The sequence below is a fragment of the Ictalurus punctatus genome, chromosome 3 (genome assembly GCF_001660625.3).
Source record: "Ictalurus punctatus breed USDA103 chromosome 3, Coco_2.0, whole genome shotgun sequence".
Taxonomy (NCBI): Eukaryota; Metazoa; Chordata; class Actinopteri; order Siluriformes; family Ictaluridae; genus Ictalurus; species Ictalurus punctatus.
Genome location: NC_030418.2, coordinates 12,134,366 through 12,162,309, shown reverse-complemented (window position 1 = coordinate 12,162,309; position 27,944 = coordinate 12,134,366). Strand labels below are relative to the sequence as shown.

Sequence of the window (27,944 nt, the reverse complement as noted above, 5' to 3'; positions counted from 1 at the left end):
AGGAAGCAGCAGCTCTGTGGGTGAGAACACCTTGTTGATGAGAGAGATCAGACGACAACGGCCAGACAGGAAGTCTGATCAGTTCAAGCTAGAGGTCGACCGATTGATCGGTTTTGCCAGTCAGTCATAATAAAGAAGCACCGTCTTATCAGGATGCTACCACTGAGGATTTTAGCCCACTCTTCCACTGCCTGGGTCTCAATTTAACTAGAGTTAGTCCATGCCCAGTTTATTGTCATATCCCATTGCACATAGAACCATGGACCTTATTTGATGGCCGTCCTTCTGCCTTACCAAATGCGATAACACTCATTCACCACTCTGTGCTATCCTTCTGAACCCACTTCACACAACACAAACCCTGTCCGTGCTCTTCTTCATGTATCCTGTGCACACTCAATAGCATTCTTGGAGACACGTAGCTCTTCCCTAGAATGCATTTCAGCTCCAACACATCTGACTAACAAAAAGAAATATGCTTTCAGGGGTTGAATAAGGTGTGCAAAAATCCAATTTGACCCCCAGCCAAGACTCACAATTATATGCACTCTGTCTGTCTCTCTCACTCTCTCCCTCACACACACACACAGACACACACACACACACACAAAGGCTGACTTATGACCTGCTGAATACACATTGCAGGCTAATTCTCTGGAATGCTTTGACATGTTAAGCCAGACATCAAAATCAGTTTACGTCAAATGATTCACCTAACCGAAATCCTGTACTGTTCTGCCTCTCTATAATGGGTTGATTCAATCTCAGTATGTGTGTATGTGTATGTGTGTGGCCATGTGGTCTGACTTGGTATCCAACTGCAGGATAGGAATATTTGTTTTTTCTGGATAGATTTCACTTGAATCTGTATTTCATCTATTAAACATTATATTACTCGAGCATACATGACGTAAAGGGCATAGCTTTTCTTCACATTTATTGACACATCACCCTTGCAATGAATTCTTGTTTTGTTTTATTATAAGAAGATATCATGTTGCCAGATCTGTCACAATGGATCAAGTAGAGCACCGGCACCCACACTAGGGGGAGGGAGGGGAAAACATACGTTTTCGCTCAAATCACTTTGTATTAAAATAGATTATTTTCCGTGTTAATAATGACAAGTGCATGAGCTTAACTAAACAATATGCTTCATGTTATGTGCAGTGAAGATCCTTCGCTGATGCACAACTGATAATCTGTTAATCAAGTTGTCATGTTACAAACTGAGACAAAAGAAGTTGCACAAATGGGTGTAGTCTTTCAAAACAACAAGATAAAATCCTCACCTGATTTATTCACTTCACTTTGAGTGTGCATGGGCAGGATCTGTGCTTGCGTGCGTGTGTTTGCTTATCAGCAAACTGACACCAGACATACTTCCTCTTTTCCCTAGTGAGCACCAGAGAACATAATGATGTAAACGTGAGAGGGCAAGAAAAAAAAAACAGATTGAGTGAGAGAGAGAGAGAGAGAGACAGAGAGAGAGAGAGAGAGAGAGAGAGAGAGAGAGAGAGAGAGAGAGAGAGCGAGCGAGAGAGCTCAGGAAAAAGATCCACGCTCGACCTTCCTTAGCTGTGCTGCAGGGTGTGGATGGGCCAGTGCCACCACATTATCCATGTGACACGCTGTACAAGCTGCACAAACTGTTGTACTTTCTACTTATATTCTAAACGTGTATTTTCTTCCGAACAGTCTTTGTCTCAATGACGCACACAAACCCACACTCCCAGATACCTCTTCTCTCCGCAGTTGTGTATTCATTTGCTGATTTAGGCCCTGTTTACACCAGTGTGTTTTTGTTTTAAAATGGTGTTTTAAAATGAAAAGATCCTCGTCCATGCTGGCATTTCCGTGTGTTTCAGAAACGATCTCCGTCTACACTACACAACCGAAAACGCATGTCACATGACCATTCATGCACACTGGGAATGCGTGTACACAGTGTAAACAGTGTAAACAGGAAGTAGGTTGGTAGTCCAAACCGGCGTTCCATGTAGGGCTTACACCGCTTGAAATGAGATTTGTTGCCAATTTCTCTAATCATAGCTTGCCTCTTGTGCATGTAGGCAGCTGCAGTATTATAAAATACAGAATTTAACTGCACAATGGCTGCTAAAAACGACAACAAAGCCAGCTAAGCTTGCAGTTCAGTCTCCGTGTTGTTGTGTATACGATCAAGGTAGCGTAATGGTCATATGGTAGGGGCTTGATGAATCAGGGAAGGATACACAGTGATCCAGAAGACCCAATAAGGGAGTGAATGTGGGCAGCCACGCCTTCATTTTTAAAAAAGTCTTCATTTTGTTCTATTTACACTGAAAGGCGAGCCCAGAATTTTCAAACTAAAATGGGGTCTTGGGCGTTTCCAAAAGTCTCCATTTTCGAGGGTCGAAAACACCAGAGTAGTGTAGACGACAGGCGTAAACATAGCAAAAGTTATGTGTTTTAAAACGAAAACGCACTACTGTAAACAGGGCCTTAGACAGCCAGAACATGACTGGTGAGTTTACGGTTTATCCCCAGAGTAGCCCAGCACAAACTGAAGCGTCTCATAACAAAATGCACTACAGTCAGCCAAAATTGGCCTGATACGAACGTCGGATCTGCACGTCTCTAGTTTTTATACCATCTCGACCCTTGTGTAGCCTATCGGTTATCTTGAATAACAGCACAAAATGAATATAATGGCTCATCCGGTGTGTTCTGAAGAATCTTTTATTGTTTTGCAGATCAGCATTAAAACATTAAGCACTAAAGCCCTATTCAGATGGGATTAGTTTTCAGGACGTATGGCTGTAAATTATTTGTTACTACGGACGTCTGTGATATTTATCATCAGTTCGCACAGGATGAACGATTTCTGCCGAAATTGCCGAGATGGACGTGTCTTCAGCGCTTACGTGCTGATGACCCATCACAGCAGCCCCGTGTGTCATACGGAACATTGTGCTGCATCTCAGCGTTCGATAATACAACACAGCACCACTGAAGCATAAGAAAAGCCACAAATGGATGAGAGCTGAAAATTTATGGTTTGTTTCAGTTTGGGGGAGAATGTCGTTATCAAACGCTGGTTGAACAAACAGTGTATAATCATTCCGTTTGGGAGGAGATTTTTTCGGGACGTTTGCGATAAATGTCCCTCTGTGAAAGTGAGGTTTGGTGACAGGCGAGAACGAATCAACTACCTAAAAAGAAAATACAGAGAGTACATTCGTGCAGGAATAGTTTAACCTGGGGTTGTTTTTACAGGCAGTTTTATAGAAGGTAAAAGATGCTGTAATCGTTACCGGCTCGGGATTAAAATCACAGAGAAGCTCGGGTAATTATTACCTTACCTAACCTCCTCATATAAAACTAGTCCTGTCCGAATAGCCTTTAATACTGAAATGTTCCAACACTCTCACAAAAAGAAATAAGCTGAACACTGAATCACATTTCTTTTATTTGCTTTTGTACAGTTGCAGAAATGAGAGCAATTCAGCTGTGATTTACGCTTTATTGAAGCATAAGTCATGCACTGATTGAGTAATCTGCAGTAAGCACTTTCTCCTGGTCAAAGTCACAGTGGATTTGAAGTCTATCCCAGGACAACACTGAACGCTGGATATAGGGGCAATTAAGAAGAGTCACTCCACCTACCAGCATGTTTTTTGGAGGTGGGAGGAAGCTAGAGGAAACCTGCATGGACACGGAGAACATGTGGAGAAACTCCACACGAACAGTAAGCTGAGCTCAGGATCAAACCAGGGACCCTGGAGCTGTGAGGCAGCAATGCTACCTGCTACACCACCTCGCAAAACTAAGTTACAAACTCACAAGTTAATGCACAAACCCATAAGCTTATAAACCAATACATACTTAAACCCAAAGATTCCCACACAAGGCGAGGCACGGTGGATTAGTGGTTAGCACGTCTGCCTTGCACCTCTGGGGTTGAGGATTCAAATCCCACCTCTGCCCTGTGTCCATGGTGTTTGCATGTTCTCCCTGTGTTTTGGGGGTTTCCTAAGGGTACTCCGGTTTCCTCCTCCAGACCAAAGACATGCACTGTAGGCTGATTGGCATTTCCAAATGGTCTGCAGTGTGTGAATGTGTGTGCCCTGTGATGGGTAGCACCCCGCCCAGGGTGTCCCCTGCCTTGTGCCCAGAGTTCCCTGGGATAAGCTCCAGTCTCTCCGCGACCCTGTGTAGGATAAGCGGTACACAAACTGCCGTATACATGGAGTGCATCCCCAAGTACAACCACCATGCGCCCCCCCCCCAAACCAACACACACACACACATTTTCCTCTTCATTCCACATGTAATGTAATCCATTGTTATGAGGGGAAAAAGGGGTGAGGAATGCACAGAGTTGGAAGACAACATTCCTGCATCTGGAAGCGCTCAAACACACGCATGTCCCCTTCCAGATTTTTTCCCTCTCACCCTCTCTATCCCTCTCCGCTTTCCTTCTTCTCTCGTTTTCTCCTTTACCGAATGAAATATTGCAGCCTGATCCTCCGCTCATCTTTGCTAATAAAATTCAGCTCTGCAAAGATAGCATTATCACAGGTTACACATTCAAACACACACACACACACACACACACACACAATTTCAAATCTAATCCTACAATTCACACACCGTCACATCATTTCAAAGTGTACTCAAGTACCTTACTACTGAATATGGAAAAGCAGTACATCAAACTTGCTATGAGTTATAAAATGGTTTCCGAATAAAACACATCAAGCTGTAATAGTGGTCTAAATGCTTCCAGTTTAAAAGGAGCAGATCAAACCTGAAATATTTTCAGTGCAGAGCTGGTGAGAGTGCACTGAAGCATGCACACAATCGGACCTAATGAGATTTCCCCAAATGATGAAGTCAGCATTGGTACTGAACTTTATATCTCTCTGTGGTTCACGCATGAAGTAAGAATCACTGCTCAGTGCTGATAAACTGCTTGCGTATGTCATATGGTAACCATAGTGAGAAAAACATTAAGCACAACTAGCAATTTGACTATTTAAAACTGCACCATGAGCAGCACAGTGGTACAACTCCAGGGTCCTGATTCAATCCTGAGCTTGGGTTACTGTCTGTGTGGAGTTTTGCATGTTCTCGCCGTGTTCATATGGATCTCCTCGGGGTTCTCTGGTTTCCTCCCACCTCTCATAAACAGGCCAGCAGGTGGATTGGCTAAGATAGGTGTGAATGTGTGTGCATGGTGCCCAGTGATGGACTGGCATCCCATCCAGGGTATATTCCTGACCGATATTCCCAGAATGGGCTCCGGAGCCAGGTATAATAAGACACAGACCAAAGAATTCACTGAAAGATAGAACTAAATGCTGCCATTTCTTCAGCATTACAGAAGCATTATGAGTTACAGCACTCCAATGTGTAGGCTTGTGGATGCCAAAAATAACACAAAGTACCCCAATAACCAGCATGTTTAGTCACTTGTGATTTGTATTTTTATTTTTAATAATTCTATGATCTAATGTGTGCATTTTTGTTCTCTAGCTTGTCAAAAACAAGCCAGAGAGTGTTAACACACTAGATAAAGCACAAAGCAATAAATAGTTACACACAAAAGGTGAGCAGACACCCCGGATGACTCACACCCACCTGATATCGCATTTAAAATCCAGAAATACATAGAAACTCAACAACACCTCCCGCTATAATAAGTTCTTTAGCAATTACACAGTTTCATTTGGAGACAATCTTTAAACCTGTCGAATAGGCAGCAGAAATTGTGAGGAGTAAACAGTGTTCTTTCTGACGCTATAGACAGTGATGCACTGCGTTAATACAAATTATACACAAGTATTTCACTCCAGAATCTTTTTAGAAGTATGATATCTGATTTGTTGGTCAATGGGTGGTCTATACATTCTGTCACCAGTGATGCCATTTGTGTGGCCACATCACGCTAGTTTGCTGTGACTAATGAAACCACGGCAACCAGCAGTGAACTAAATATAGCAAATGCCACTACTGACCAAGGTTACGAAAATGAACGAAATAACGAAAATTAGGTGTGAAAAACATTGTCGTTAACTGAAATCGAAATAAAAACAAGGCATTACAAAAATATTGTCTGTTTGCAAAACTAACTAAAATAAAATACAATTATAGAGTAAATGTTCTTAGTTTTCATCTTTGTCTTTTATAGAGCAAATATCTTTCATAGTTGACATTTCCAACTGGGAACCCGGAAATTATGACATTCCATGTTAAATTGAACACAGCATAGTTCATGCTCCTCGACTGGCATTGTGGCGGTCCGAAAGTTGGAAGAAAGCAGCAGAGTCTTATTTGGGATTACTTTGAATATGACTGTGTGTCAGATAAAAGCAAGTGTCTTGGAGTGGAAGGTGGTGAAATAAGTGGACAATTTATTTAAAGGGAAAAAATCCAATGAATTTGAAAGTAAATTTGAGAAGCGCGCACAAGGAGGCTAGCCTAGCTTACCTTAATAAGGTAAAGGAGAACGCCAAACCCACCTCCCCCAAAACAGAAGCTAACCCCGGTATAGGGCTAGGCAGTATGACGGAGACAACCGTAGGACAGAGAACACTACAGCAGTGCTTTCACCGGCGAACCGATAGCTGCTGGTTAGTAAATACGCAGGAACACCACAAGCGGGAGGAAGCGCTGGTTAATGTTTATTGATACTGGGGTGTCTACACAACTGTGTGAGTTGCCTTCAAAAAGTTCGCCACTTTACTCGAATCAAAGTTCAAAACACCTCGAGCTGCAAGAGTCAATAGCCTTATTTGGGGCTAAGATGGATACGGCAAAGCAGAAATGAAAAGCAGTCATTAAGGATGCGAGGAAGCTGACCCTATGTGTAGATGGTTGGAGCAAGAGAGGATTAACAGCATCTTTCATGGGTGTGTCAGCTTATTTGTGCCCATATGTACATTTTATGTACTGGTGTTATTGTTGAATACATATTTCTAAAATTGTATGATGTTTTTGTTGAGTTTTTATTACACAATACTTTCTCTAGCATTGACAAATCACCCATATTACAAAAGACTAAAACTAACACTAAAACTAATAAAAACTAAACTAAAACTAAGCATTTCCGAAAAAAAAAAGAAACTAAACTAAACTAGCAAACCCGCTTTAAAAACTAATTAAAACTAAACTGCATTTGAAGACATAAAGTCAAAACTAAATAAAAATAAAAACTAATGAAAAATGCAAAACTATAATAACCTTGCTACTGACCAGGGACATTTGAGTGATGTGGATCAAAATACTCACTGACGATTTGAATGCAGGGATATTGATAATAGAGGTTGACCGATAGATCGGTTTTGCTGATTAATCGGCACCGATAACCGATAGTTTTTCCCGGCTGCACCCGTTGCAGGAGCAGCTGAGAAGGGTCCGCAGTCATCTAGAGGCGAAATAAACACGACAACTGACAAATTTTGTTGTTTTATTTGAATTTTTTTTTTTTTTTCCATTTTGGACGAGTCTCTATTTTTATTTGTTATTTTGAATGTTACTTTTTGGTTCAGTTTGGGTATATCTTTTATTTACTTTAATATCTATTAAATAATCGTTATATACATATACATACACGTATATAAAAGTACAGTATATTTTCAAGGTACAGTCAGTACTGTGTATTTTTCTAATAAAGTTCAGCAATATTTACTTTGAGTGTTGTGTATCACTCATTATCAATTTTAAAAACTATCGGTTGATTAATTGTAAGGTATCAGTAACGGTAAAATCCACTATTGTTCAACCTCTAAGTCTTCCCTAATTAAGTCTAGGGCTCCCAATTGTCTAAAAAACAAAAGTGTTTGCCCTATTGCACAGAGATCACAAGTTCGAATCCTGACGATGCCACAGCCATCCATGGCCAGAATCTCAAGGGAGCACTGACTATGCTCCCCTATCAATCAACAGCGGCACTATCCAATCATGGGCGTCTGCGAGCTCATACATGTGGAAGTGGGTGAATAGCACTTTCCTCTGAGGGTTTTATGCTGGCCCTTGACGTTGCATGAGCAGCAATTCAAAAAGATGCGGTCAGCTGGCTTCGCATGCCATGGAGGAGGCACATGGTGGCTTTTGCCCTCCCTGGTTGGTAGCTAGGACAGCTAGTGCAAACCTAACTAGAGGGTGGGAATAGGCCATGATTAAATTAGACTAAATTAAAAAAATTTAATCAGAGTATACGTTCATACCAATACATCATCACATTAATACTTGCCCTATAGTTCCCTCCAAAAGTATTGGAACAGCAAGGCCAATGCTATTGTTTTCACTATACATCGAAGACGATGAATATGAGATGACAGATCAGAATCTCAGCTGTCATTTCCTCATATTTACATCTAATTGTGTTAAACTTAGAACAGGACATCTTTTGTTTGAACCCAGCCATTTTATCAAGTGTCCAAAAATATTGGAGCAAGTGACTGACATGTGTTTCTAGTTGCCCAGGTGTGTCCTGTGAGATTGATTGTTCAAAGAATTAATAGCTGTGAATGTCTACTCTTGGTCTGAGCTCTAGGTTTCACCAGTGAAGACTGCACTTGTTTTTAAAAAGAATAAACCAGCATGAAGACCAGAAGTCTGCCAATTTACAGAGAAATGCATCCAAATTAATCAAGAGGAACTTGATCATGCAGCAAGACAATGATCCAAAACACACTGCCAACTCAACAACGGACTTCATCAGGGGGGAAAGGTTTTAGATTGGCCAAATCAATCCCCAGTCCTTAACCCAGTTGGACAGCATTTCACCTCCTGAAGTGGAGACTGAAGGGAGAAACCCCCAGAAACAAACAATAACTGACAGAGGCTGCAGTAAAAGCCTGGAAAGGCATCACAAAAGAAGAAACCAACAATATCAGTGAGTCTCAGTTATTGTAAGCAAGCGACATGTAACCAAATATTAAATGTTAACAAATGCTGGTGTAATGTTTATTTTTACAGTTAAGGCTGTAAACAATGAACAAACAAAGTAATAAAGAATACACACTGATGCTCAAATGCAAAAGCTGCATGTGCACAAGCCCACACACAGATATATTTTGGGTAAGTAGCGTGAAGCAAAACTGGGGGACTGCACCTAGCTAAAGGGGGAGCACAGGACACTATTTATATCACTAAGTTTGCCACGTGGGGTTTTAACGTCGCGTGTTAAAGATGGAGTGGGCAGCAGGAGTGAAAACAAAAAAGTGAAGCTGTGCTAGTGGCCATGAGGGAAAAGATCTTACTCAGGCACGCGTATGAACTATAACAGTCACGACACATAGCTCACACTGCAGAACCATAACTCTCTCTCACTCACACACACACAAATCCATAAACAAGATGTAGCAGGGGTGGACAAATCAGTATCCCAGAAGCCCTGGACAAGCAGATTTCATGTCCAAGATTTTAGCTTTTTATTTGTAGTCCAGCAAAGAAGTAGGATTAACAACCAGAAAAAGTAAAAAAATAAATAAAAGAAACACTCCTTATTGGCATTTGCAAAACAAAAACACACTTCACGGTGCTGCAACACACCTCCATGCCAAAACTACAGCAAAAGAGACTGGTTTTAATCCCACCACCTGCTGCACTACATACGCCCTCCAGAGACAGTGCTTAACAGTGGAACAGTTTTCATTAGGCAGATAAATTAGCATGCACAATAGCATCAAGAACAAACAAGTATGTGGAAACACTGAGAAAACCGCGAACAATAAAGTGCGGCACAAAGCTGTTATTTAACTGTCCTAGCGAAACTCATATCTTTCACTCCCTCCAGGATTTAGCATTTTTGCGATCACAGAAATTAATGCAAAATCAAGGAAACTCTGCAATATTTGCAGGAGCTTGCAATTTTACAAAATTACTTCAGATCTTCCACAGATTTGGACCAAGAAGTTCATGTGAGGTTTGTGTGACATCATCACAACATATGACGTCATCACAACATATGACGTCATCACAACGCGCATTCAGCCAAAGCCCCCGTCGGTTCACATGCATCGAACATGAGTACAGCTGAAAGGTCTCGTTTACCAAAACACATAACTGTGAAAGATAATTTAGTGCAATTGCGATTTCGCCAATTCAAGTAAGTTTCCGCAAAAAACTCTGCAAGTTGCATCATACATTTTGAAAAAAGCTGCAGCAAAATCGAGCATTTTCGGCCGCAACAATCACAAAAAAAATTATAAAAATCTCTGCGAAAACCTGTAGGGACTGATCTTTTACATGCAATGTGAGGACAGAACATTACATCTCACAGCTGAAACATTAGCCAACTTTTTGTTTGTAGAAACTTTTTTTGGTAGAACATGATATGAATCCTTGCCATGCTTTATTGCATTATATTAGCTACCACTTTTTCACCTGGTCATTAGGTTTCTGGGCAAGAAAAACATGGGAATGTGCAGCCAAGTGGGCTAGCTAATGAATTTATTTACCCAATTTGTGATAGCCTGCTGCTGCCAAGGAAACCATGGCAACCTGGGAAAAAAATAAAGATAGAAACGCCCTAGTGACCAACATAGAGTGGCTGCTATATTAGACTCAGTGTAATATGCTCCTTTGCTTTTGACCAAGAGCTAGTTAAGAATTTAAGAAATATTTCCTTTTCTAGCAGGGACTGAGCTCTCCATATCACAACATTTGGACAAAACAAAAAATAAAACTATTGTGACCCATAGCTCATTGTGGCTTCACAGTTCATGTGTATCAATTCAATCCAAAATAAAGTTGTTCATTCATACATTCATTCATACGCCACAGACAACTGGTGCTTACAAGCCAGAAAGGAAAATGACGGAGGGTATGAAACTCATATGACGACTGCAGAGGTGTAGAGGTGAAACAACCCTCATATAACGTTAGCCTCTAGCTTTGACATTTTCCTCCACTTACACAGAACCGCAGGATGTGGGATACTGAATGTCACACACATGCACACACACACGCTCGCGTTGCGTGTGGATGACACCACGGCAAGTTCCTGTCTGTCACACTTGCGGTCTTTCTGTGCCAGAACTGTTCTTAGAACTAGTACGAATGTGCGTCAGAGCAGAATACCTGTACCTGGCTTTTTCACGTAGCAACAGAGGCTAAGCCAAATATCAAGGTAGCTGTCCAAACAGATGAAGCAAGCACCAAAAGGAATGGAACATGAATAGATAACTGAATATGATCTGAAAGCTTCTCTGTATATCATGAGCAAGAGAGAGAGAGAGAGAGAGAGAGAGAGAGAGAGAGCGAGAGAGAGGATACAGAAACTTGGTGAGTGAATGTAGGTCAGACATGAGACTAAGCCGCACAAAACGTTATCACAGTGCTGGCCTTAGAAATACTGAAATATGCAAAGGAGCCCTCTTAACAATTTCACTGCAGCATTTTAAAATGCAATGAGGTCCAGAACCTACCTCAGATGTTCCAGACCAATCTGTAAAGTTTTGGTCAAAATGTTGTATAAACATAAGGCATAGGTGTTGTTTTTATATGCAAAACAGAACTTATTACTGCAAAATGTATGAAAAATGTAACCATCTCATATAAGATTGTAAGCACGCATGCGCTCACACACACACACACACACACACACACACACACACACACACACACACACACACACACAATTCCAGAACCATGCAATGAGCTTGCTAGACAGGAAGGCATCACCATGGCAACCCAAGCTATGTCTTAAACCGCCTACTACCATACTAAATAATAGAGTTGTTTCAGATATTATGGGAAACCAGACTTTTATTTAGAAGCCCTGAATGACAAAGTAATTCCTTATTCAGCTTTCCACTAAAATTAGTTTCTGGACTAATTTTATGACTTTATCAATACCCCATATCTAAGAATAAAAAAAGAATTATGAATAAAAAAATAAGAAGAAAACCTTAATTTTGAGCACATTCTCCCCAGCGCTTTTATTATTGAATTTTAGTCACATTTGGTCGACCTCTGTTTTAGCTGAAAAACATGAAGGGTATTTTTCAGGTATCTCCCATATCTCCATATCAAGGAGCAAAAATGTTTGATAGAAATGCACTCTCTGAAGACTTTGTACAATAAACCCATCCATCCGTCCATTTTCCATACCACTCATCTTACACAGGGTTGCAGGGGAGCCTGGAGACTATCCCACGGGACTCGGGGCAAAACACAGGGGACACCATGGACGGGGTGTCAACCCATCGCAGGGTACAATCACACACACACACAGACACATTCACACAGTACGGACAATTTAGAGATGCCAATCAGATTACAGCGCATGTCTTTGGACTGGGAGAGGAAACCGGAGTAGCCGGAGGAAACCCCCGAAGCACGAGAAGATCATGCAAACTCCATGCACACAGAGCGGAGATGGGATTCAAACCCCCAACCCCGGAGGTGCGAGGCAAACCTGGTAATCACTAAGCCACCATGCGCCCCCGCCCCACTGTACAATAAATGTTATCCATAAAATAAATTCAAAACATGGCTTTTCTTCCTGGAAGCATTCATGTTTTGCTGTTTGATACTAGAATGCACTTGATGTAAAATGCTTTTTTAAAGACGGGAAAGAAGAATTCAACTAACATTCAGTTATTGTGCTGACATGTTTGATCAGTCCCATCATTCATTAGTTCTCATGGCCATCTCTATTTGAAGATAAGCAAAGTGCACTAACAAAAGCATGCCACATTCAGGAAAACAAAGTTAGAAACTACCATGAAAAACAATAAAAGCTATATTAGCACACAACAGAAACCAGCCTTAAAGGAGCCAAGGCATCTGCGTACTGCAAGCCCATGGCCACAAATACAACAACTTTTCATGGAGTTTTCCTCTACCAAGTTAGAAACAGCACATGAGGTCACACAAACCTCCCATCACTACATGGCACCCTAAAACTATACATTTATGAGGCTTGTGCTTTGATAATCTCTTACTACCTTGCATAACATGTGCCAGGTATGTTTGCACAGCACAATGATAGGTTTCGACAAGTTGTCAATCAAGTACGCCTGAACCCTGGTTCATGGTGACCTTGATCTTGGCATGTGATTAAAGTCTAGAAGGCTCACAAACTTATTTGGGATATCATATCATCAGTAAAGGAACATTACTTCAGTCTAGATTCAGACAAGATCAAAATAAGAGAAGTGCAGGGTTATGTTCTTCTTACATTTTTTTTTATTGTTTCAATGGTAGTGCAGGAGTATTTGCAGCCAGTGACCCCTTTAGCTGTCCCCCTCTGAAAATAAATCTATGGAAACATTAGATTAATCATTGAAACCTGTAGAATAATATTTTAACAATTTATTGCAGCCATAAAGGTTTTTATTTCTGAAATTTCCACCAACACAATACATTAAGTGCAAGTTAAAGTTATTTATAGTAGAGCTGGGTAAAAAATATCGATTCTCCGATTTTACTCAAGCTTCAATTTAACGAAACTATATCGAATGTTAATGTGCATGCTTTACCTGAGACGATGTGAATGTTATCTGTAGTTCGCCTCTAGTCCTGAAGATGTCACCAACTTTCATGTTTTGAATTTTGAAACCGGTTTCAAAGGGAACTTCTACGTTGCGTTTAGCATTAACAATATGGGAGCACCTCTCACGTGACCACCATCTGAAGCTTGTGTAAACTCAAACCTATTTATAGGCCTGCCATGATCAGGTGACGTGGCAATTAAGCGCGTCGCGTGATATAAATATGGCACCTGTGAACCGCACCATCAGCCTTCATTATCTTCAGCGAAAGACTGCATGTCAGTTGTTTGTGTAAAGAAACAAAAAGACGCTTCATTTCCTCGCTATCTTTTCTAAAAATCTCAGAACTTTTCTATTCCTTTAAAAAAGAAGAAGAAGAAAAAAAAGGAATGAGCGATAGAGAAAAATATGAGTGAGAGAATTCAGGAAGTGTGTTACGGCTTGCTCCTGTTTCATCACGGGGAATAGTGCACACTTTCTGGGTGAAATGTCTAGGGGTGTAGCATGCGATGGCAGCCTGCGCATGGTAATGCCTACATTAAGCAGCTCGGCTCATGACTCGCGCGCTTCTCGGAAACTGAAGCGAGTTGGGTTTCAGAGCCTCGCGGCTTTGGACCGGCCGCTGCCTAGGCAGCTAGCTGTCTCAGGTTCGGGGGATCTCTTATGGATCCGGAAGATCTGGGTTCGGCTCTCCGCTGGATTTTGGAGCTTGCATCGCGACTCCTCCTTCTGCTATGGAAAGCCAAAAAGGGGAAGAGAGAAAAAAGAAAGAAAAAAAAAAAACACACACACACACACACACACACACACACACACACACACACACAAAAAAAAAAAATAATAGTAATAATTCCTCTCTGACACTGAAGAGCCAGAAGGATGTGCTAAAAACTGAGAGCAGTATATAAAGAGCTGCTTGAAGTGATTATTAAGGATGGATGAGCCTTCTGAGGTAGGTTCATCTGAGGTAGGTTCTGGACCTCATTGCATTTTAAAATGCTGCAGTGAAATTGTTAAGAGGGCTCCTTTGCATATTTCAGTATTTCTAAGGCCAGCACTGTGATAACGTTTTGTGCGGCTTAGTCTCATGTCTGACCTACATTCACTCACCAAGTTTCTGTATCCTCTCTCTCACACTGCAGAAACTCCCCTTTCTTCCAGAAGTGCATGACAAAATATCAGGCTTCTGGGGGAAAACCATGCATAAGCCGTATTTATAACCTCACAATGTTGGATTATTCGGCCATTGTGGCGAATGAACGGCATGGCTATTTAGCTATGCTGAAGGTGGAGGAGGCGCTTGTGAGCTACCTCTCTCCATCGACGGCAGGTAATTAGGGGGGCTGGCTTTGCCATCCAAGCCACCGTGGCATTGGTGGGCAAGGCCTATGCAGTAGTAGTCTTGCTTGTGGGTCACTGCAGACAATGTCAGTGTTGCAGGCCTACCAAGCAGACCTGCTGAGTGAGCTCGACATATGGCTTCCCTGTTGTCTCGAGTTCCTTCCCTGTTGTCTCGGGCCAGCACTAGTGTGAGGGAGACCCAGAAGGCGAGTATGGCAGCCCGCCAACCCCCGCAGACAGCCAGGGGAACTGGGCGGCCACAGTCGCGGCCTGCTACTAAGGGGATATATCAGGGGACATGAGGTTGTTAGGGCAGTTAGCCCACAGCGCTACTGTAGGGCCTCCCCTAGCCAAAATGGTCCAAAGTTTTCAGTGTTCTCTGGTCAGCGAGCTGTCACAGGTCAACGAAAATCTGATGCTTTCCCTCTAATAGAATGTGGAATAGTTAACGTCACTAAAAGACCATCAGGCAGCGTGGAAACTACTGCCAAATGTGTCTCCATGGGTTCTGTCTACCATAGAAAAGGTTTACCGGGTCCAGTTTATAGCTAGACCCCCCCCGGTTCAGAGGTGTGCTCACCACAGTAGTCAGCACAGACCAGAGCCCGACATTAGTGCAGGAAGTAAGATCCCTCTTGGACAAAGTGGCCACAGAACATGTACCCCGTTCCCTGAGGGAGGGAGGTTTTTATAGCCGTCATTTCCAGGTCCGCAAAAAATAGGAGTATGCGGCCAATTTATGATTTGCGTCATCTGAACTGTACTCTTCGGACATACAGGTTCAAGATGCTGACGCCCAAACTTATCGTTCCACAGATTCAGTTTGAGAACTGGTTTGTGACGATAGATCTACAAGGTGCATATTTCCACATAGAAATATCACAAGCTTTATCCCCTCGCACCTTCACAAAGTCCATGGATGTCACTCTGGCTCCATTGTGACTGCAGGGCATCCGTGTACTAAACTACGTGGACGACAGGTTAATTCTAGCGCGATCCAGGGAACTGGTGGTTCAACATCGAGATGTTGTTCTCACCACATGAAGAGCTTGGGGCTCAGGTTGAACCTCAGAAAAGTATGCTTTCCCCAGTGCAGTGGACAACTTTTCTAGGGGTTATAAGTATTCTACTATGATGAGGGCGTTTCTATCCCCAACATGCGTAGGGTCAATCCTATCAACACTGAGCAAGATAAAGCTGGATCTTGGGAGACTATTGGCGCTTATGGGCCTATTGCACAGGAGACCGTTCAGTGGTGGCTGAGCAGTTGGGGGTTTCGTCCAAGGACAAAACCACTGAGAATAATCAGTGTCACGCAGTGATGCCTACGTGCTCTAAGAATTTGAGTGTTCCTGGTTTCTAGCCTTGGGTCACACTCTAGGGTTGTCTCCTTAGCACAAGACGGTAATGACAGACACCTCTCTCTCGGGCTGGAGCGCGATCTTAGACAGTTGTCCAGCTCACGGTCTCTGGTGCGACCCTCATCTGGAACGGCATATAAATTGCCTAGAAATGTGGGACATATTTCTAGCACTGAAATTCCTTCTTCCTCAATTGAGCGGTCACCATGTGTTTACAGACAAAACACCGGTGGTCTCATATGTTGACCACCAGGGAGGATTGTGTCCGTGCCCCCTGTTCAGGCAGGCACAACTAATTCATCTCTGGGCAGAAGGGAAGTTTGTCAGTCAGTGCAATGTACATTCTGAGAATATGGGTCAGACATCCTGTTGAGGCAGGGGCTGAGGCCCAGGAATTGGTGGCTCCATCCACAAGTGGTGGAGTCCGTATGACGAGGTTTGGCCAAGCGGGACTGCATGTGTTCGCCCCCGAGGAGACAACACACAGCCCGCTGTGGTTCGCCCTCACTCCTCCCGCACAATTAGGGCTGGACGCCATGGTGCACATGTGACTGAGGTCCCATCTGTACGCTGTTTTCCCCAATCGCTCTGCTCCCACAATTTCTAGCAAGAGTTCGCCAAGACAGTCTATGTCTGATGCTAGTAGCACCTTATTGGCCAGCTCAAACATGGTTCTCAGAGATAATATCCCTGCTAGATAGCACTCCTTGGGAGATTCCCATCCGCAGGGATCCACTATAGACCCAGTGAACTGCACAACAGCTACAGTCCTGGAGTCCTTACAAGAACGTTTCTCAGCAGGGTAGGCTCCTTCTACAATCAGGTTTATGTGGCCGCCCTTTCAGCCAGCCATGCCCCTGTTGATGGAGCCTCTGAGGGGCAACATCCTCTAACTTCAAGGTTCATGCGTGGTGTCAGGTGGCGGAGGCCAATCTGCAGGCCACGCATACCTTCCTGGGACCTTTCTGTGGTCCTCGAAGGTCTGTCAGGGGCCCCATTTGAGCCTGACTCTAAAGGTAGCTCTTCTGCTGGCCCTGACATTTCTCAGGTGAGTAGGAGATCTACAAGCTCTCTCTGTTGCCCCTTCATGCCTTGACTTTGCCCCTGGATTACCCAAGGCCTTCCTGTATCCTATGCCAGATTATATTCCTAAAGTGCCTACATCGGCTGCCCACCCTGTGGTGTTGCAGGCTTTCTGCCCTCCTCCATTCCCCACACCGGAACAAGAGAGAATGCGCCTGCTGTGTCCAGTAAGGGCTCTTTGTACTTACATCCACCGCTCCGGCCAGTGGCGTAAGATGGAGCAGCTGTTGGTCTGCTTTGACAGCAACAGTAGAAGTGATGCTGTGTCAAAGCAGCGCATCTCTAATTGGAAAGTGGAAGCAATCTCTATTGCTTATGAGGCACACTGTCTCGCTACACCTCTGGGCATAAGGGCTCATTCCAGTTGGGCAGTCCCCTCCGCAAAGGCTTTGTCCAAAGGCATATCCTTACAGGATGCGTGTGCTGCTGCAGGGTGGTCTACGCCACACACATTCATTCGTTATTACAGCCTGGATGTTCATTCCATGCCGGGCTCGAGTGTTTTGCAGTGACCCTCGGGCTTGGGTCTTTTTGAACAGGCCGTACCCTCGGTGTGACGGAGTGGGTAGTCTCATTCCAATAGCGTTATGCTAAACGCAACGTCGAAGTTCCCTTTGAAAGGGAAAGTCTGGGTTACGCATGTAACCCTGTTCCCTGAGAAGGGAACGAGACGTTGGGTAGCTTTGTCATACCAGGGCAGGCCTGTGAATTGCGTCTTCGCTTCAGATAATAGCGGCTGATGGCGCAGTTCACAGGTGCCATATTTATATCACACGACGCGCTTAATTGCCACGTCACCTGATCATGGCAGGCCTATAAATAGGCATGATTTTACACAAGCTTCAGATGCCAGTCATGCACGAGAGGCGCTCTCATAGCGTTATGCTAAACACAACGTCTCGTTCCCTTCTCAGGGAACAGGGTTACATGCGTAAGCCAGACGTTTCAAGCTATTAATGAGTTTCACCCTTGCACATGTACACTGTTTTTATTCTTTTACAGTAATATGCCGTGTGCAATTTGTGCATACTTTGTGTGCATTGTATGTACATATTTAGATTTCTTGTTACAATGTTTGTTACTCAAAGTAAAAAGTAATGACACATAATTGAGTGGGCCCCATTGTTAAAGTGTATTTCAGTAATAAAGCCAAGTAGGAGGGTTTCAGTTACCAGCATTTATATTAAAACATGGATTCCATGTCTGCAAAACATTTTAAATGACATATTGATAACTAATCAATATTGAATCGAATCGAAACCATATAAATAAGAATCGAATTATTAGATTGCTCACAATACCCAGCCCTAATGTATAGGCCTACGCATATGAGTTACTGAGGTTCGAGTCAACAGTCTAAAAACCATAGGTAAGTAAGTAAGGTTTATTCTTATACCAATATGACCAATGTGTTCTAACCTACACTGAATAAAACTGTACAAGAAATGTAAAAATAAATAAATAAATAAAACAGCAATCCAAAACAAAAATGACAACAGATTGTTCAATAATGAATGCTTTGCTTTGATAACAGTGGGTTGTCAATTCCAGCACTATGTTTCAGAACCCCTGAAGTAATGTACCTGAATCCACCCTCCGGTTCCATGCTACCGTGTGCACTAGTTAATGAGCTAGTACAGTAATATCTCAGTACGATATCATCACCCTCTTTAGTAAGCTAGTTTGAGATTTGGGTGCTATCCATAGCATCAACCGTCGCTACGCGCAGGCCGTTACTAAGCAACAGGCTGAGATGAAATTGCGCATTGACCGTTACACTGTATCGGTGATATTTACATCCACAATCCCTGGACATTCCCACCATTAACACACACACACACACACACACACACACACACACACACACACACACACACCATGCTTCCTGTCGATACAATGGCGGCTACGGTCAATAATGTATATATCGGCTAAAAACATAAGGAGGCTTTGAGAGTAACAATACTTTACATAATTAATGTGTGTAATTAGTAAATGTCGTGGTCAGTTATTCTTGTCCCGCTCAGCGCATCTGACACCCGTCATTTAAAGTGACTGTCACATCATATCAAAACACACCACACCTTCCTCATGAAGCGTATCTACTATGGAAATAACCCAAGTCTAGACTGCTGCATAGTGGTAAACAAATGAGCCGCAAATCTCCCTCGAGCTCGACTTCCTCGTGCAGGTCTGCCCCGCACCTTGTGCCTGCAGCACGTCGCAAAATAAATCGCGCTGTCATTGTGTTTATGTGTCTGTCTGAACTGCAGCACGGAGCCACGCTGTACACAACTCTGCTCATCCTCCAGCCTTGTCAGAGCCACAAAGCAAAGAAAACACACGTCTAAAACAAACTCGACCACCCGCGACATTGAAACGCTGCTTAGACCGCAAATGACATGCCACCAATATAAAATATACGGTTGCTGTGTGTGTACTTGATGTGTGTATACACACACACAAACACACATTATGCATGCTGTAATGTACACAAGCTATGCTTTTCACTTTAGCACTGCGGCTCTGAATTCAGCCTGCTGCTACAGCAAAGCATTGCTATTAATAGTAGGCACAAAAGCCACAGCATGTCTCAGGCCAGTGATAGCACTCACCTAAACTGCAGGCGAAACCGTCCATTTTCAGAGGATATAAAAGCAAAAGATTCCCGGAGAGGACGGCTTTCTGGTTTTGGGAGTCCGGTTTTGGAAAAGAAAGGGATGGGGCCTGGAGAACCTGGCGCAGGGGAGGAGAGGGGGTATTACACTGAATACGTGTTCTCCAGATGGCTTGAGCTTAATTGGGAAAAGAGTTAACCAAGAGGCGGCGATGCTCCAATGTGGAAAAGGCCAAGGGATCACGGCAGCTCCGCTGAGAGCTCCCGAGCGCAGCGCGCAGCTCCTCCGGATCTCAGGCGCACGGCTTCGAGCTTTCCGCGTTTCCGACTCCGCCCGCTTTGGCGGAGCTTCCCCTCGAGCTCGCTGTTCAGCTCTCGCTACCACACACACCTCGAGTTCCGCCAACACGGCCTGCTTTACCGGAATATTTTAACGGTGAAATCCAATATAGAGGTGACTGGTTGGTTACAGGGGCTCCTGTGTTATGTCTGTCAAGTAGAAAACCCCGCCTTTTAACTGTCACGACCCGCCCACTCTTCGATTTAGCCGCTTGCTCGAGTCCCCGCCCATTTTGTATCGACCACGCCCCGTGTGGCTGTGATTCGCTGGAACCCGCATATTGGGCTCAGTGTGTAGCGGCTCTGTTTTGTGTCACGTCGTGTGTAATGTAAGATTGCGGTGTGTGAGACTGTGCTGCGTCCCCTCTGACATTTCTCACATTTCGCATTTAGCCGGGTTTTAGTTTTGGAGTGGGATTTCAGTGTCGCCGGCATGGCTGTAGGAAAGCACGAATTAGGAAAGTACCGGTCATGAGAGAATACGTTTCATTTTTCCAGAGTAAATAAATATCACATATTTTATATGATGATTTTCATTTTGGTTTTGAAATGCCAAGCTAGAGCAGAATGTTAGCCTGCTAAATAAATAGTGGAAATCCAGTTTACATTCAATGTGAAATAATTATGCTAGACTAGACTATGCTGCACGATAGTTTCCGGTGAGACCACCCCACCTGTCAGTAAGGGGAAAGTAAACAACAACAACAACAACAACAACAACAACAATAATAATAATAATAATAATAATAATAATAATAATAATAATATTAATAATAATAATCTTTATGTAATAAAAAAACAATAAAGTCTTATTTGAATTAAACATTTTAGAGAGTCTATGGTTGTCTTGAATATTGTATTGACTTAATTAATTATGCATGATAAGTACAATATTCATAATCATTAAATTCAATAATTCTACCACTAAGCTGCCATGATATGTTTAGAAATATAATGAATTCATATAAATAAAGAAATAGCAAAAACTTTACAAAACAAACAATGAAAAGTAATTTACCCTACATTCACACTAGCAAGCAATGAGTGCCTTGTGTTTTGTTCTTTATGGCCATGAAGTGAAAACTGTTGCTATTTGTCATATATGAGCTGAGGTTCTTTTGAGTTCTGGCCTTTCTAGATGTTGTGCAATTTGGGGCCACACTAGTTATTATTGCACCTACAGCTCTCTCCACTAATATTGGCACCCTTGGTAAATATGAGCAAAGAAGGCTGTGAAAAATTGTCTTTATTGTTTAACCTTTTGATCTTTTGCTAATAAATGCACAAAAATACTCTGCTCTCATGGATATCAAACAATTACAAACAAAACACAGGTTTATCAAAAAATATCTTTGTTAAATATAGGTGTGCAACAATTATTGGCACCCCTATGAATTCATATGAGAAAAATATATTTGAAGTATATTCCCATTGATATTTTACATTTTTTAGTACACCTTGGTGACTAGGAGCAGGAAATTGTTCAACCATGACTTCCTGTTTCACAGGGGTATAAATATGAGGTAACACATAGGCCAAATTCCCTTAGTCTTTCATAACAATGGGTAAGACTGAGGAATATAGCTGTGATGTTATTTGGGCTAATTTCTAGTTTTTAAGATGGGATGGAAATATTGCTGAAACCTGGCATCCCTGGTTAATGATATTCGCGTTGCTGCGTTTGCCTACCACACAGAAAACACACCTGCTATATCAAACACAGTTCAACAAAGCAATATCTAAAACCACTAAAATAGCTTTAGTCTGTTTTCCAGAGGAATAAGAATACAAGCTGTGCCTGAGTTTGTGGATATGGACAAGATATTTTAATGGACAGGCCTGAAAATATGGTCAGTTTAAACAGACATGTTGTTGTTTGGTCTTACCTGAGGTATATTTCCACACAGATTGTATTATCAATTCAAGCAGATTGAGTAGCACAGATATACAAAATGGAAGTCTGTTTCAAAGTGGAATAGAGATCTCTTTTTCCTAAATTTAAATAAAAAAAGAAATCCTGATGTTAGAGTTGTAGGCAGTGCTGTAGTGGCTAATAAATTGAACGTTAGCATTATAACTTAGAACTACTTGTTGCAGCATAGGATGCAGGCAGCTGCATTCTGAGACACATACTCAAACACACACACACACACACACACGCACACACACACACACACACACACACAAAATTAACCAAACTCTGCAATATTCTGAGGAGCTTGCAAGTCATCACAACACACATTCATATTGCATTCAGATCAGCAAAATCAAGCATTTTTGTTCACAATAATCACACAAAAAAAACTCAGCGAAATCCTGTATAGACTGACATTAGATACTCTACTAGTTTAAATGGGGGTAGTGGTGGCTTGGCGGTTAAGGCTCTGGGTTACTAATCGGAAACTCCGGTGCTGCCAAGCTGCACTGTTGGACCCTTGAGCAAGTCCCTTAACCCTCTCTGCTCCAGGGGTGCTGTATCTTGGCTGACCCTGCACTCTGACCCCAGCTTCCTCATATGCTGGGGTATGCAAAAAAAAGAATTTCACTGTGCTGTAATATATATGTGATTAATAAAGACTCTTTATCATTATCTCATTAACATCATCATTAAATCATGAGAAGCTTGTAGCTTGACAAGCTACAATTTCTAGGTGGTCCACATTTCCTTCATCTTCAAGCAATTTTCAACTTAGTGTGGTCATTTTTGCATTGCTGGAATATTTATGAATGACTGATTTGTTAGGTTCAATTTGGCTCAGTGGTTAGCACGTTCATCTCACACCTCCAAGGTCACGATTCCCACCGTGGCTCTATGTCTGCGGAGTTTGCATGTTTTCCCCGTGCTGCGGGGGTTTCCTCCAGGTACTCTGGTTTCCTCCCCCAGTCCAAAGACACGCATGGTAGGCTGATTGGCATGTCCAAAGTGTATGAATGGGTGTGTGAATGTATATGTGAGTGTGCCCTGTGATGGATTGGCATACTGTCCAGGGTGTACCCCACCTTGTGCTTGATGCTTCCTGGGATAGGCTCCAGGTTTCCCCGTGACCCTGAAAAGGATAAAGCGGTATAGAAGATGGATGTATGGACAATATATACTGTAAGGGGGCATGATGGCTTAGTTAGCACTTTTGCCTCGCACCTCTAGGGTTGGGGGTTTGAATCCTGCCCCCCCACCCCCACCCCCAAGAAAAGACATGCTCTGTAATCATTTCCAAGTTGTCCATAGTGTACAAATGTGTGTATTATTATGTCCCCTCTTTGCTGTACAGAGATGTGGATAAAAATGTTTGCTAAATGTAAATGAATACTCTGAATCTCTGAAAACGCTCCAGAACTTTGACTATGGAAAAAAAAAAAAAAAAAATCAGTATATCTCATGGTTGGCAGATATATCATTTAAATTTTGACCAGTTTATTTTAGAATGTCATGAAACCAATGTAGTTTTACACTAAATGGGCTATGCATGGACTTGAAAAGAATAGCAACACTCATCTATGCTGCTGGAGGACATCTGTGCTACAGGTGTTGTCTGATGGAAGTTGGGGTTGATCCGTGCAGTGGTGGGTGCAAGAAATGGGCATTGGTAAATCTGCTGCAAATTCCACATTTGGATTAACCAAGAAATTTATTGAGTCATTTTGTCCAAATTTAAGGAAATTCTTCACAGTATTTTATTCTCTGCGAGCAGATAGGAGTTGCTATTGGCTTTCCTACAGCAGTTTCTAAGACAGTGGAAGCCATAATGAGAAAAACACCACTATGTGTGCCCTGCAATTACAGCCTTGTATAATACACAGAAGAAGACAAGGCAGTGTTTTTTGGAGGCAGTAAAATGCCAAAGCTTGGGCCTATTGTGTTTGCCATACAGGCATGGTCTGTGCAGGGACTATGCGAAACTAAGAGTTCTGCTTGTAATATGGCTGCTTAGCATTTCTGAAAGTGTAAGGGAGCATTGTAATGGCCTGAGTGGCCCCATTGAGCCGACACACACACAAGACTGTTCCCAATAGTGAGTTTCAGGTCATCAGGGTGGTTTTTCATCCATATGTGTGTGCGTGTGTCACTGCAGAAAAAACTGTATTGTCAGCATATGGCTTCACTGCTAGACCATCCTGTCTCAGCCTCTCTCTGACTTCCTGGCAGTGGATGACCTCTTGGTTCAGCAACTCTGCTCTGCCAAATGCACAATCAAACAGACAAAGCACTTCTTCATCTTCTCTCATGGAGGATCAGGAAGGGGAGAAAGTAGGACAAGGGCAATTTGTATTTTTCTGGGTTGTAGTCCGGGGCCTGAGAAGGCAAGACTATGGTCCTTCTGCTGCTCAGAACTGGTTATCCTTTCACTTTCTAATGAGATCATAATGACCCTTATTATCTGCTATCACACATTAAATGTCTCACACTGAATCATGCTCATGATTAAATTATTAGAGATTAATCTGATTAACATTAGAGTGGTATTTTTATTTCCTAGCCAGTCCACCTTCTTAAACTGCAAACAATTCACCAAAATTGTAATGTTTTCATTCAAATGCATTTTATACTTAATTACAACATCATTACACTCTCCTTAACTAGTGTTTATTAAATACAAACATTATCACATTTTTAATTTGTGACAAACTAAGCAGATCAGCAGGGTTACGGTCGCTGTTCTGGTCTGTGGTGGTGAAGCAGGAGCTCAGTCAGTGGATGAAATTCTCTCTTAAATGGTTAATCTGTGAACCTATCCTCACCTATGATCATGAGATATGGGTGACTGAAAGAATAAGGTTGCTAGTGCAGGTGGTGGAAATTAGGTTCCTCCATAGAGTTGCTGGGCTTACTCCCCATGCTAGGGTGATGGTCATGACAATCTGGGAGAGCCTCAGATTAGACACCCTAAAGATGACTGTGGGTGTTCTTCCTTGGATAGCCCAAAGACTGCAATTGCTAAGAACAGTTAACACACAAGTATCCATTACTGAACATTTAATAACTTTAGTTTGTTACGCTAGACTTTAAAAACTCTGCTGATACTCATACTTAAGTTCCGGTTAACACACTTAGCACTAATTGACTGTAGTATACAGTTATGGAAGGGAATTATTTATAATCACACTATGTGGTGTCACTCAGATGAGGTTTCTTCCTCTTATCATCTCAGGGAGTTTTCCCTTGCCACCATCACCTCTGGCTTGCTCATTAGCTGCTTTGTGACAATGTCCATTGTTAAAAGTGCTAGACAGTATAAATAAAATGTAATTGAATTGAATTGAGTCACTGCTTGTTTGACTGAGAGAAGCGAGTTGAGGTGATTGGGGAACCTTACTAGGATGCCCCCTGGTCAGCTCCTGACTGTAAAGCTGTATCAGGCAGATCCCACTGGACAGAAACCCCAGGGCAGACCCAGGACCCACTGAAAAGATTATATCTTGAAGTTGGCATGGGAACATGGCTGAGGACAGGGGTATCTGGACTAACATTCTCAGGAAAAGCAGAAGGAAAATGAATGAATGACTTAATTAGGTAATGAACTCATTAATTATTATTTTTTATTTGTATACATCTCAAATAGAGACACAGCTGAAGTAATCTATGATACAGTGTTCATCAGTTCAGTCTGTGTGTATATGAGTGTGTATTAAATTCACACAATAGCCACTAGAGGTCAGTGTAACCTATCATATGCATTCCACATACTCAGGGTGAAACTGTTGAAAGGACTTTAAAGAGACGCGCAGCTGGTTTTGAAGCACTTCAGAAGAGCTTGAAGCAAATAAAGTTATACATTAAGTATTATATGTGTATAAAATATTTGGCTCTACACTTAGTTAAACACTTAACCTTAATCTTGTGATAAAGCTTATGCCTGTAATTTCCTCTTACAGATTTCTCTTACAGACATATATTACATTACTATGACGACATTTACTTTATATATTTAATTTAATGTTACATGTTACATTTGTTGGGAGTGCTGCTCATTCCTTCAAATTGAAAAATGTTCTTATACAGAACTGTTAACATTGTAACCATGTTCCAGCTAAAACATTTAAAACTTTTAACCTGTTATTAAACTTTAGATAGGCTAGACTCTGTATCTCTTGAGTACAGGTTAGGAACATAACATATGAAGAAGTATACATAAAAAAATTTTATAAAAATTTTTTTTTTAAATATAAAAGAAATTTTTTATTCATAAAAAATTTTATTTCTAGTTGTAGTCTCCAATGATGCACACATGTACGGACATGTATTGTACTGTAGAAAACAAAAGAAAGAACATAGGATTAATTAAAAAAAAAGGAAATAAATAATGCAGAAAAAGAACAGAAAACCCAAAACGAATAAGTCAACTGTTATATCCTAGCAAGAAATATCTTAGTAATGTAGTTTTATCCAACTTTACGGTGGGACGGGCAAAAATCCCAGTAAAGTATTGTAAAAAGCTATCCAAAGTGTTTTGATTCAAGTTCAAACAAATACAATGTTCAATTCAAATACTCACCAAATACTAACAAAGTGTATGCAAACTTTCTTTCCTATTGTAAATCAAATTTGTCTCATCTATTATTTTGAAATGAGCTGTTATGGAAGTAAAGTATCCTAACTGACTTAACACAGGAAATGTATAGTAACAATACATGTGTGGAGTTGTGAAAAAAAATAATAAAAATTGAGTTTGAATGTCTACAGCCAAAGTGTATGCAAACCTTTGGCCTTAACTGTATGTTGACAGTACATACAGTTGACAGTAAAGAAAAAAAACATTTTCTATCTATTTCTGGGTCTTACAGGCAAGTGTTTTTATATTTAAAGGTGGTCCAGGCACTATTGAAAAACCCCATCTCAGACACCTCTACTCTGGCAATTTCAGAGGCATGAAATACATGCTGATCGTTTTAATGATCTGAATGTGGAGTCCAAAAAATTAACTTAAGTGTGTGTAAGCCAACATGGTATACAGCCCTTAGAGCATATTCAGTATTCAGTGTAAATTGGTAGAGGAAACCATGAAAGCATTTAGCAGATAATACCTCCTTTGCATAAACATTTCTATAACCGATTTCATTATATGTGAATTTCAAGTAAACATGTTTTTCTGTTCTTTTCTCACCTCAGGAAAGCATGTTATTAAATAATGTTTGTGGTAATCATGCACATTCTACAGATGCAGTAAATAGTGAATAGCGAACTTGAAGGTGTCTTCCCTTAAAGTTAAGTAATTACCTACTTGAAATTAACTACTAGGCCTTATTTCAATTACTACAAAGACATCACTAGTTAGCTAGCAGTAATCAGGAATCAAATGTTTTAGAAGGTACAATGCAGTAAAAATAAATATACTAAACATGTGTATTACTCTAGTGTTCAGAAACTTTTTGTATTCATTCCCCCCATAATATACCCCGCATTACTTCAAATATAGGGCTCTCACTGAGCCTCCAATTATACAAAGCCATTCTTGTAAAAACAACTGTTATTTCCTTCACAACTTCTCAAACCACATTGATAGCTAATTACTGACACGCCATCATAACATTGGTGATGATGCTGATGGTAATTACATGGATGTGGACGTGGCAGCCAGTTGTGTGGAGGTGCTGAAGGAGGAGTCTCCACGGACGTTGTGGTCATTAGCTATGTTTTCATAACCTCATTACACTGGCATTCTTGACTGGGTTGTAAGTGCAGTGTGCAGGTGGGAAGAGATTAGGATCAGTTTGCGCACA

At 41.7% G+C, this 27,944-nt stretch overlaps 1 protein-coding gene across 1 annotated transcript in view; it reads right to left on the bottom strand.

Moving 5' to 3' along the window:
• Positions 1-20,371, bottom strand: part of LOC108263481 (EMAP like 4) — a 109,769-nt gene extending 89,398 nt beyond the window's left edge. The window contains exon 1 of the mRNA XM_017464301.3: positions 19,888-20,371. Within this exon, the coding sequence (XP_017319790.1) occupies positions 19,888-19,912 (25 nt within the window). The 5' untranslated portion in view covers positions 19,913-20,371. The remainder of the gene's footprint in view (positions 1-19,887) is intronic.
• Between the last annotated feature and the right edge of the window lie 7,573 nt (positions 20,372-27,944).